At 40.2% G+C, this 13,068-nt stretch overlaps 1 protein-coding gene across 5 annotated transcripts in view; it reads left to right on the plus strand.

Moving 5' to 3' along the window:
- Positions 1-13,068, plus strand: part of RNF216 (ring finger protein 216) — a 176,414-nt gene that overhangs the window by 60,133 nt on the left and 103,213 nt on the right. For all 5 annotated transcript variants that reach the window (XM_060120646.1, XM_060120647.1, XM_060120648.1 and 2 more), the window contains 4 exons: positions 1,733-1,847; positions 5,091-5,230; positions 10,747-10,797; positions 12,308-12,445. In XM_060120646.1, coding sequence (XP_059976629.1) covers positions 1,733-1,847; positions 5,091-5,230; positions 10,747-10,797; positions 12,308-12,445 — 444 coding nt within the window. The remainder of the gene's footprint in view (positions 1-1,732; positions 1,848-5,090; positions 5,231-10,746; positions 10,798-12,307; positions 12,446-13,068) is intronic.

A 13,068-nucleotide genomic window follows, 5' to 3' on the forward strand; every position in this document is an offset into this window, starting at 1 on the left:
TAAATGACATCTCCTGTTTAATTACCTCATTTTTTAAATGCAGATCATAATAACTTATCCTGCCTCCTTTCCTGGGTTTTTACACATAGCCCTGGTTCAAGGGTGGGGTTTTACCTGTAGATAAAACTTGGTATAGATTAGTAGTTTTGCAGCTGAGTACAAACCATGTGACTTTAAGATTGGTGCCTAAGGATTTGTGGGGAACACCTTGGGTAGCGGGACAGGAAGAAGAAACAGAAAGCAAGGGAGGAGGCACTGCAGCTGTGGAGGACGTTGATCCGGGATATAGAGAGGTAGCAAGATGGATCTTGCTGTTGGCCAGCTCTTGATGGGGTTTCACTGAAATCTGAGGGCAAGGTGGCGTTAAAGAGAGGAGCTTTAGTTCTGAGACTGGCCTGACTTCCTATACTAGCTTTAATTAAGGTTTGACTGGGGGCAAGTTCCTTCCTCTAAGCCTTGCTTCCTTCTACTATAAAATAAATAACACCTCCCTCAGAGGATTGTTCTGAGAATTAAATAAGTAAGGACTTGAAAGGGCCACATGTAGTGCTTAGCTTATAGGAGGCGCGCACAACGAATGGTAATTCCCTTCTGATTCCCAAACTTAGGAGCTTTGAAAAGGAAGGGAAGTAGGAGGTAGATTAAGATGCAAGGGTGATCCTTAGAAATCATGAATTCTGTCTGGGAAACGCTGAACTGCCAGCATGCTGGGTGGGGCCTGTGAGACATCCAAGTAAAAGCAATTCATTGGTTGGCTGAATGGACAAAAAAGGTGGGAAATACGAACTGGAGAAGGGATTTTGAGAGTCGTCAGCATATGGAAGGTGGCCTTACCAGCCTGGATGAGGTGTACCTAGAGAGACTGTCGGGTGAGAAAAGAGCCAAGGCTGCCTTGAGGACTCCCAACGTGGAAAAACTAGGTAGAGCAGCAGGCAGCGAGGAAGGAGGGAGTCAGGAGAGTGGAGCAGGCAGCATTGTTTGTGCTGCTGAGAGATCCAGTGAGATGAGGAGTTAGCCCCGTGTTAGGAAGATTAGCAAGTGGAAAGGTGAGGTAGAGGCCAGATTAGAGGGAGTTGGCCGCTTGTGGGAGGCGAGGTGATGGAATGATGTACAGATGGCTCTTTTGATGAGTTTGGCTACAAAGAAGAGGAGGAAGAAAAGGGCTGGTAGCTGGAAGAGGAAGGAGGTCAGGGAATGAAAGGTTTTCTTTTTTTTTTAAGAAGGCAGAGACTTGAGCACCTTTAAATGCCTATTGGAAAGATCTAAAAAGGGGTAGAAGCTAAAAGAATGGAAGAAAAGGGATTATCACTGGCATAAGAATTTTGCACTCAGTGTTCAGTACAAAGTGGGGATGTGGGTGAAAGCAATGAGAATGTGGGGGAAGTGGAGGAGGGAGTGTTGACCAGGGAAACACCATGTAAGATGCTGCCTGTAAAATATAACTTGTAGCCATTTGTTATGTGATTTAAGCTGTGCTTATTCAAGGACAGCTTCAGTAGTTTCTATTTTCTTGTGTACCTTTATCAGTAAGCATTTTGGTTCTACCATTATAGCAGTTGTTGAAAGAGAAAATGAAGATAATGAAATGCTACCTGTTTATTTTGCTGCTGCCTTTTCTGGTAAGCCATGTAGGGAAGATAGCTGTGAGTCATGAGATTTGGGGATTGCCGATGTTTCATGTACTTTTTTTGTCCCATTTACAGCGGTAACCTTTCCCTTTCTCAATTTTTAGGCCTTTTCTGATGCCATTAAAAAATGGCAGGAGCTATCACCAGAAACCAGTGGAAAAAGAAAAAAGAGAAAAGAAATGAATCAGTATTCTTACATAGATTTCAAATTTGAACAAGGTAATAGCCAAATGTGAGTGTTGCTGATGGTGTTTGCAGAGCCATCTGCTTCCACGCAGCCCGTAAGGGGAGTCGTGGTGTGGCTGCTTAGAAGTGCCCTGTTACAGCAGTCTGAGGAGTGTCACTGACATGACTGCTTTGATGGCACATTGGTGTTTTTAGAAGGTGGCTACGTTTGTCATCTTTCTGTTTAGGATATACCATGACAGGAAAATTGTGTGTAGTGTTAGACTCACATGTGGAAAAGTGTTTGGGGACATTCTTCAGCTTGGGGGGAAAAGAGGTCTTGAAGGTTTGACAAGAATTAACCTTATCACTACATAGTAAAAGCTAGACCAGTGATTGATTGCTTACTGCAGAGGAGTCACTTGAGAGAGACTCACCTGAGAGAGTGGCTTCTACACAGAAAAAAACCAGACAGCTCTTAAACTGCCACTTAAGCTGTTTATTTAAAATTCTGTTATTCATATTGATGAAGTAACTGCTGAAAGCTCTTTCAAAGAGGTTACTTCAGGTCTAACTCCCCACCCCCCGCCAAGGTAAACTTGCTGAATTTTGTAACAAATTTGATCTTAGTTGCTTGTGTCTAAGAAAAGAGTTACACTTCAATTTTTCCTGTAGATTATGTCATAAATAAGAATATTTCCCTTTTCTTTTCTCCTATGTGTCTTTCCATTACATCTGTAATTAATTTCATAACTTGACTTCAGGTGTGACTAAATGAAAAATCCATGAGATAGTTATAGAGTTGGAAAGTATTTGAACTTTTGAACTCTTCAGGATCTAAAAGAGAACATCCTAGGCTCTGACTTCGAAGTTCGCCAAGCTACTTTGTGAAGCAGTCCTCTCCTGACATGACATTCTCACAGATCTGTGGCAGAATGGAAGTGGGGACGTGTATAGGTGGTTTTTCATTCATCTGAATTTATCCACAGTTTAGACTGGGCATCCCTAATACATAGTCATTCAGTATTTGTTTCTTTCAGTGGGAGAGAAAAGAAAGTACCACTTCACAAGATGTTCTACTCCCTTGTTGGTCAGCTGTGTCTTTTAGAAAGTTCTTCCTTTATATCGAGCCAAAAATGCACCTTCCTGGGACCTCCCTGGTGGCGCAGTGGTGAAGAATTGTCTGCCAATGCAGGGGACACGGGTTTGATCCCTGGTCCGGGAAGATCCTACATGCCACGGAGCTACTAAACCAGTGTGTCACAACTACTGAGCCCGCGCTCTAGAGCCCATGAGCCACAACTGCTGAGCCCACGTGCCACAACTACTGAAGCCCACATACCTAGAGTCCATGCTCCGCAACAAGAGAAGCCACCGCAATGAGAAGTCCACACACCGCAACAAAGAGTGGCCCCCACTCACTGTAGCTAGAGAAAGTCTGCGCGCAGCAACAAAGACCCAACACAGCCATAAATAAATAAATAAATTGAAAAGTAAAGTCGCTCTGAAAAAAATAAAATACTTAGATGTGAATCTAACAATACCTGTACAGGACTTATGATGAAAACTACAAAACACTGAAGAAAGAAATCAAAGAAAATATAAATAAATGTAGAAACGTACTATGTTCATGGATTGGAAGACTCAGTGAAGAAATCTTCCCCAAATTGGTACCATGCTTAATGTAATTTCTGTCAAAATCCCAGCAAGATTTTTTTGTAGATACAGGCAAGGTATCCTAAAATTTATACGGAAAGGCAGGGTACTAGAATAGCTAAAATTATTTTTTTTAATAAATTTATTTATCAGTAGTTTTGGCTCGAGGGCTCTAGAGCACAGGCCCAGTAGTGTGGCACACGGGCTTAGTTGCTCTGTGGCATGTGGGATCTTTCCAGACCAGGGCTCGAACCCGTGTGCCCTGCGTTGGCAGGCAGATTCTTAACCACTCCACCACCAGAGAAGTCCCAGTGATTATTAAAAAGAATAAAGTGGGAGAAATCAGACTACTGGATTTCAAGACTTACTACATAGCTACAGTGATTAAGATCAGGTGGTCTTGGGACTTCCCTGGTGGTCCAGTGGTTAAAAATCCACCTTCCAATGCAGGGGACCACGGGTTCAGTCTCTGCTCGGGGAACTAAGATCCCACATGCCTCAGGGCAACTAAGTACGAGCGCTATAACGAAAGATCCTGCATGCCGCGACAAAGATCCCGTGTGCTGCAACTAAGACCCAATGCAGCCAAAAAAATAAAATTAAATAAATAAATAAAATAAATAAATACTCTTTAAAAAGAAAACCAGGTGGGCTTGGCAGAAATATAGACAGATAGATGGAACAGAATAGAGAACCAAAAACTGGTTTTCTAAATAATCAATGAAAAAAAAGTTTTAATTTTTAAAAACTAGTGAGAGTTAAAAAAAAAAAAAACTAGTGAGAGTGAACAAGAGAAAAGAGAGGGAAAATAAAGTGTATCAGTGTATAGTAAATATTGATAAAATCAAAAGAGATTATCAAGGTTTTTTGAGTAAATAGAAAATCTGGATGGAATAGACAGTTTTCTAGAAAATGTACATTACCAAATCAGCCAAAGAAATACAAAACCTAAATCAGACCAACTGCAAGATTTGACATTTGTCATTTTGTTAGCTTTTATTCTAAGTGTTATTTATTGTAAATCTAGGTACTGCTCTTTTCTGTCTTTGAAATTTTCAAAATAAAAAAATTTTTAAACATACATGAAACACGTGTGCACCTCCCAGAATGGCTCAAATTAAAAACTGATGTCATCAGGTGTTGAGGACAATGTGGAGCGATTGAAACTCACATACATTGCTGGTGGGGGGAGAGTGTAAATTGGAACAGACACTTTGGAAAACTGGCACTGTTTTCTAAGCTGATCCGGCAATTCTACTCCTTCATGTATTCTCAGCTGAGTTGCAGGCATATGTATAGCAGCTCTGGTCATAATAACCCAAAACTGTAAACCTGCCTGTCCTCAGTAGTGAATGCACAATAAACTGTGGTATATTCACACAGTGCAGTACTAACAGGCTAGGAGAGACCTTCCAGTTGGATTATAATAAGCAGGAGCGAGGGAGGGGTGGAGAGGAAGAGAGTCGGGAAGTGCGTGGAATGTTAGGGAATGGTAAGGAGCCCAGTTTTCCCCCAGAGAATATGTTATGGGAGAGTCACTAACCGTCCTCTGTAGGACCAGGCCACAGAGGACTGGGATGGCTGCCTGATTCCTAGCAGAACAGTTGTCTGCATGATTTTGCATTGTCATTTATCTTCTAGGTGACAAAAAAATAGAAAAGAGGATGTTCTTTCTGGAAAATAAGCGGCGACATTGTAGGTCTTATGACCGGCGTGCTCTCCTTCCAGCTGTGCAGCAAGAGCAGGAGTTCTATGAGCAGAAAATCAAAGAGATGGCAGAGGTAGGAAGGTGTGCTTGGAATGCGTTTCTGGGATTCTGGTTTGCTGTTAGGGCATAGTATAAAACTGTCTTATACGATTTGCCTTTTCTTTCAAGTGATTCATTTGAATAAACTAGAAAACTTTTAAAAGGAAAACAAAACTAGGTTTTGTAATGACACTGACTAAAGTTCACAGTTTCATAAATCAGATTTATGTTAGAGAATTTTAACTGGAGCTTAGTAAACACATCTGTTTCACCTCCTTCACCCTCTAATGGTGGAAATTAGAGGAAATGGAGGAAAAAACAGATTCCATTTAGCTCTTTAATTCTTCCAAATATGCCATCAAATGTGCAAGTCAACTGGAATATACATATATTGGTTATTTAATACAGACAGATCTCGGAGATATTGCGGGTTCAGTTCCAGACCACTGCAATAAAGTGAATATTGCAATAAAGCTAGTCATATGAATTTTTTGGTTTCCCAGTGCATAGAAAAGTTATGTTTACACTACACTGTAGTCTAGTAAGTGTGCAATAGCATTATGTCTAAAAAAAACAATGTCCATGCCTTAATTAAGAAATACTTTTTTTAAAAAAAGAAATACTTTTATTGCTAAAAAATGCTAACCATCATCTGTGCTTTCAGCGAGTCACAATCTTTTTGCTGGTGAGGGGTCTTGCCTCAGTGTTGGTGGCTGCTGACTGATCAGAGTGGTGCTTGCTGAAGGCTGGGGTGGCTGTCCAGATTTCTTAAATGTGACAATAATGAAGTTTGCTGAATCGATCGATTCTTGCTTTCATGAATGATTTCTCTGTAGCATGCAGTGCTGTTTGATAGCATTTTACCCACAGTAGAACTTCTTTCAAAATTGGAGTCCATCTCCTCAAATCCTGCTGCTGCTGCCTGATCAACTAAGTTTATGTGATTTTCTAAATCCTTTGTTGTCATTTCAGCAGTCTTCATAGTATCTTCACCAGTAGTTTCCATCTCAAGAAACAGCTTTCTTTGCTCATCAATAAAAAGCAACTCCTTGCCCGTTAAGGCTTTATTATGGGATTGCAGCAGTTCAGTTCTCAGTCTCGGTCTCTGGCTGTTTCTGCCACATCTGCAGTTAATGTCTCCATTGAAAGCAGCTTCTTCCAGACTCCTGTTAGTGTTGATAGTTTGACATCTTCCCATAAATTATGAATGTTCCTCTTTGCATGTAGAATGGTGAATCCTTTCCAGAAGTTTTCAGTTGACTTTGCCCCAGATCCATCAGAGGAATGAATCGCTATGGCAGCTATAAGCCTTACAAAATGTATTTCTTAAATAATAAGTCTTGAAAGTCAAAAATTCTCCTTGAACCATGGGCTGCAGAATGAATGTTTTGTTAGCAGGCATGAAAACATTAATCTCGTTCATCTCCATTAGAGCTCTTAGGTGACCAGGAGCATTTCAGTGAGCAGTAAAGGAATATTTTGAAAGGAATCGTTTTCTGAGCAGTAGTTCTCAACAACGAGCTTAAAATATTCAGTAAACCATGTTATAAACAGATATGCTATCATCCAGGCTTTGTTATTCCATTTATAGAGCACAGGCAGAGTAGATTTAGCCTAATTCTTAAGGGCCCTAGGATTTTTGGAATGGTAAAAGGATCACTGGCTTCAGCTTCAAGTCATCAGGTGCATTAACCCTGAACAAGAGAGTCAGCCTGTCCTTTGAAGCCAGGCATTGACTTCTCCTCTCTAGCAGTGAAAGTCCTAGATGGCATCTTCTTTCAATATAAGGCTGTTTTGTCTACATTTGAAAATCTGTTGTTTAGTGTGGCCACCTTTCATTAATTATCTTAGCTAGATCTTCTGGATAACTTGCTGCAGCTTCTGCATCAGCATCTGCTGCTTCACCTTGCACTTTTATGCTATGGAGATGACTTCTTTCCTTAAACCTCAGGAATCAACCTCAGCCTGCTTCAGACTTCTGCAGTTTTTTCACCTTTCTCAGCCTTCATAGAATTGAAGAGAGTTAGGGCCTTGCTTTGGAGTAGGCTTTGGCTTAAGGAAATATTGTGGCTGGTTTGATCTTCTGTCCAGACCACTGAATCTTTCTCCATATCAGCAGTAAGGCTGTTTCACTTTCTTATCATTGTGTGTTCTTTGGAGTAGCACTTTTAATCTCCTTCAAAAATTTTTCCTTTGCATTCACAACTTGGCCAACTGTTTGGTGCAAGAGGCCTAGCTTTTGGCCTGTCTCAACTTTTGGCATGTCTTCCTCACTAAGCTTAAATTTTTTCTAGCTTTTGATTTAAAGTGAGATGGGCCACTCTTCCTTTCATTTGAATGCTTAGAGGCCATTGTAGGGTTATTAATTAGCCTAATTTCAGCATTGTTGTGTCTCAAGGAATAGGGAGGCGGGAGAAGAGGGAGAAGGATGGGGAATGGCCAGTCAGTGGAACAGTCCGAACACACATGACATTTATCGATTAAGTTCACTGTCTTATATGGGTGCAGTTCATGGCACCCCAAAACAGTTGCAATGGTAACATCAAAGATCACTGATCACCATAACAAATACAGTAATAATAATAATGAAAAAGTTTGAAATATTGCGAGAATTGCCAAAATGTGACCAGAGACATGAAGTAAGCAAATGCTGTTGGAAAAATGGCACTGATAGACTTGCTCGATGCAGGGTTACCACAAACCTTCAGTTTGTTTTTAAAAAAAAAAAAAAAGGCACTGTCTGCAAAGTGCAGTAAAATGAAGTGTGCCTATATGTGTTTTCTAGACCAGCAACTCTCAAATTTGCCCCATGGACCCCTGGGTTTCCCAAGACTCTTTAGGATGTCTGCGACGTCAGATCTCTTATCATGATAAGACGATATTTACCTTTTTCACATTGTTGAATTTGTACTGAGGAACAAAAGTAATGGTGCCTTAGGGTGAATCAAGCCAGTGGCACCAAACTCTACTGGAAATCATTACTTTCTTCACCACCATGCACTCACATTTAAAAAAACAACAAAAAAAGCCCATGTCGTCTAAAAATGTATTTGATGCTTTGATGAAGCAGTTGAAATTATTACTTTATGAAATTTTAACCCTTGAAAACATCTTTTCAATACTCTGTATGACAAAATGGGAAGTACAATTGTCCCTCTGTATCCACAGGGGGTTGGTTCCAGGACCCCCACCACAAATACCAAAATCTACAGATGCTCAAGTCCTTTGTATAAAATGGCATAGTATTTGCATATAACCTACACACATCCTCCCGGATACTGTAAATCATCTCCAGATTACTTACAACACTTAATACAATGTAAATGCTCTGTAAATAATTGGCAGCACACTGTAAATTCAAGTTTTTCTTTTTGGAACTTTCTAGAATCTTTTTTCCCCCAAATAATTTTGATTCGAGGTTGTTGAATCTGTGGATACAGAACCTGCATATATGGAGGGCTGAATGTATGCATAAAGTGCTTTTGCTGCATACTGACTATGATGGTTTTCTCAAGGAGAAACATTTGTAACATCGAATTGCAAGTTGCTGAATTAGGCCCTCCTCCCTACCCCCCCCCGAAAAAACCCCACCATTTTTACTTGAAAAAATGACTGACAAAAAAACTGTGATTATTCAAAATTAGGTATTTAGCAGGAATTTTCTCAAAAATGAATGAAGTGATTATTTATGACCAATGATAAAATTCTGGATCTCAAGCAGAAATTGGACTTTTGGAGAATTGTCATCTTGATGCAGCCGTCATAGAGTTACCTGTGACTGTATCTGTTACATTAAAATCTGTTAGTGTAGCTTGCAGTTCAAATAGATCTTTCACCCATGCATGATTTTATCATAAACACCGATTCACTGAGTTATGTAGACCTTCCAGATATTGGCACATTTCATAGTATAGTATCAAAACACCACATTTGCTAATATCACTGCCAGTCTCATCAGAGAAGTGTTGAAGTATTGGCAAGATGGTTGTGGTCATCTTTTTGATGTCCAAATTGTCCCTTCTTTGGCCAGTGGCGTCACCTTCAAGTTAGTTCCTCTGTCCTGGACCTAGTCGTCTTTGACAGTATCCTTGCTTTCTGGCACACCTGGTGACCCAGGTTCAACTTCTGCTTTTCCTAACCTGGACCTGGAATCACCAACTTTTCCAAGGTGTCATATTTTCTTTTAGTGGAAGTTCATACTAAGATTTTTATTTCAACTTTGGTTTACAGGTTTTTTTTTTACTTCTTTCATTTTATGTAAGCATTTCTTTTCTCTTATGCTGAAAATCTTGGCTCTTAATTACATTACCATAACGGCTTATTTCCTTTATCCTATGTTGTATACTTAGTAGATCCCAAATAACAACCCAGTATTATTACCAATAATATTGCTAAATATGGTCTAGGATTTATTTATAGCTTAGATTAGGAATTTGAAATTAAAATATTATAAAGTTACTTGAAATAAGTGTGTGGTTATGCCATTAACTTGGTAAGCAAAGAAGTTTATTTGTTTATTTTTAAGTTTTAAGGAATTGGTTTTTAATTTCTTTTTCATTTAATTCTGTTGTTCAGTTACGTAAAGTATTTTTAAAGTCAAAACTATAAAACAAGGAACATTCAGAGAGATCTAGCCTCTGTCCTGTCTGTCCTCCCCATGTCCTCTAACTCCCTCTATACATAACCATTATTAATAGTTTTTGGTTTGTCTTTTCTTATTTTATGTAAAAGCATATATGTGTATATATATATATATATATATTTATTTATAAACCTTTCTTTCTTATTAAAAGGTACACACTGTTCTACCCTTGCCTTTTTCACTTAACTGTGCTTCTTGACTCCACAGCAATCCATGGAGATTTTTCTCTTTCCTTTTTAAAACTGCCTAGTGTCCCATTGTCTGCAGTACCAGAGTTGATTCAATTATTCCCCTATTGAGGGACATTCAGGGTTGTTTCCAGTTTTTTGCTATTATAAATAGTGCCATGATAAATAACTTTGCGCATACATCACTTCATATTTATGCCCCAGGGTAACTTTGGAATAGATTCCTACAAGTGCGATTGATGAATTGGAGTGTAAAAACTTACGTAACTGTTATATGGTGCCAAATTCCCTTCCGTAGTGGTCGTACTGTTTTGCATTCCCACCAGTGATGTACAAGAGTGCCTGTTTCCCGCTAACCTCACCAACAAAGTATGTTGTCAAGCTTGGTTTTTACCCATTCTTTTTTTTTTTTTTTTGGCTTATGCTATTCTGTACTCTTCATAAGTGTTTTATGTCAGTCTTTTATTCCTTCTATATTTTGAGTCAGATTTAAGGAATTTCCCCCATATATTCTGGTACTTATATGGTTTCCTTTTTCATGTGTAGTGTTCTGATGCATTTTAAATTTACTCTCAGGTAACTTTTTAAACTACTAAACTATGTAACTGAAGAGATGACTATTAATAATAGGGTTTTTTTATGTTTATGAAAGTAAATGCTAAATGGTTTGTGGCATCTTGACTAAATTTGCATCTGTGTGTATGGTTTTTTGTTCCTCAGCACGAAGACTTTTTGCTTGCCCTGCAGATGAATGAAGAACAGTATCAAAAGGTAGTTAAAATCTCACCTAATCAATTTATTCTGGGTATTTTCATTAGCTGTTTTCTCTTCTCACATTTCCTGAGCATTTTGATGACAAATTGATTCCCGTATAACCTTTGCTGTTGATCTGCTGAGTTTGAGCTTCGGCTAAGTTACAGTCAGGTACTTAAACCATTATAGTTACTTTTGCTTCCAAATTGGATCAGATTTGGAGGGAAGATAATATTGTTAGAGTCGTGCCCCTTAAAAAACATTGCCTGGAATCCATTGGATAGACTTTTAGAGCAAAATTTAGGATTCACGTATCACTTATAGAGTTAGAAGGAAGAGATGTGTCTAACCTCAGGACCAGATGGCTTTTGTATGATGTCAGCCATCCTCATGTAGTGGCCTCTTCTAACATGGTAGAAATGGACTAGTGACTGGATCAATCACTGCCCTTAATAAAAAGCATAAGTTTCCTGGTACTCGCAGTACTTGAGATGCTGCTTTATATAGCTTCAGTAGTCACTTAAGATAAAGTTTGGGCTGAGTCGTGACCCCATCGCACTCTTGTCTTATAATAAGGAGCAAAATCCAACTTTTTTTTTTAACTTATTTTATTTATTTAGTTTTGGCTGCATTGGGTCTTCGTTGCTGCGCGCAGGCATTCTCTACTTGTAGCAAGCGGGGGCTGCTCTTCGTTGCAGTGCATGAGCTTCTCATCGTGGTGACTTCTCTTGTTGCAAAGCACAGGCTCTAGGCGTGCGGGCTTCAGTAGTTGTGGCGCACGGGCTCAGTAGTTGTGGCTCACGGGCTCAAAGCGCAGGCTCAGTAGTTGTGGTGCACGGGCTTAGTTGCTCCATGGCATGTGGGATCTTCCCGGACCGGGGCACGAACCCCTGTCCCCTGCACTAGCAGGCCGATTCTTAACCACTGCGCCACCAGGGAAGCCCAAAACTTTAAAAATAATATCCCTCATGCCACTTGTCCCTGACTGTTATGTTAACATCTGATTATAGATGTTACAGTTCTGCTGGTACCATGGAGTTCATGAATATGATAACTTTATACAAAGGATGATACCAAAGAATACCCCCAAAAAAACATGAAACTCTCACTGTCTTTAGCTACGTATTAATATTTGTACTATCATCTTAAGCTAGATTTATACAGCAAAAACAGCTTGGGCTTCCCTGGTGGCGCAGTGGTTGAGAGTCCACCTGCCAATGCAGGGGACATGGGTTCGTGCCCCAGTCCGGGAAGATCCCACATGCCGTGGAGCGGCTGGGCCCGTGAGCCATGGCCACTGAGCCTGCACGTCCGGAGCCTGTGCCCCGCAATGGGAGAGGCCACAACAGTGAGAGGCCCGCGTACCGCAAAAAAACAAACAAACAAACAAAACAGCTCATCATTGTTTTATGGCTTCTAGGGATTGCTTTTCACCTCAGAATGTATTCGGGGGTGGGTGAATATGAAACATGGCTGCCCCCTCTACTTGAGTGTAGGGAATTTCATGTGTGTTTCTGGTGGCTTGCAGGATGGCCAGTTGATTGAGTGCCGCTGCTGCTACGGGGAATTTCCATTTGAGGAACTGACGCAGTGTGCAGATGCTCACTTGTTCTGCAAAGAGTGTCTCATCAGATACGCCCAAGAGGCAGTCTTTGGATCTGGAAAGGTAAGAACCGTACAATGTGTCCATACATAGGAAATATTCACAGAGTTTGAGGACACCACATTTATAGACAAGTGTAAATGCCTCATGGAAGTGCCTTTTCTGAGGTGATATGGAACTCTGCTAAGACATGCTAATGTGTGTGATTCCTAGACAGCCTTTGATTTGTGTGATTATGTTGGTTTGAAGCACAGCAGATTTCTTTTCAGGGAATGGTTTAATTCTTCCATGCTCTCACGCCCAGCTCACCGGAGCACCAACTTCTTCAGTCATCTTCTGTTTGAAATTAAAATGAAGGATGAACTCAAAAAGAGAATCTTGCTGGCTGTTTGAACATTTGAGGCTGCAAATTAGTATTTTTTAACAGAATTTTTAAAACATTTTATATAGTTGTATTAAAATGAATAATATTTTTTAAATTAATTTATTTATTATTTTTGGCTGTGTTGGGTCTTCGTTTCTGTGCCAGGGCTTTCTCCAGTTGCGGCAAGCAGGGGCCACTCCTCATCGCGGTGTGCGGGCCTCTCACTGTCGCGGCCTCTCCTTGCAGAGCACAGGCTCCAGGCGCGCAGGCTCAGTAGTTGTGGCTTACGGGCCCAGTTGCTCCGCGGCATGTGGGATCCTCC

This window comes from Mesoplodon densirostris, chromosome 16, assembly GCF_025265405.1.
Source record: "Mesoplodon densirostris isolate mMesDen1 chromosome 16, mMesDen1 primary haplotype, whole genome shotgun sequence".
NCBI classification, from domain to species: domain Eukaryota; kingdom Metazoa; phylum Chordata; class Mammalia; order Artiodactyla; family Ziphiidae; genus Mesoplodon; species Mesoplodon densirostris.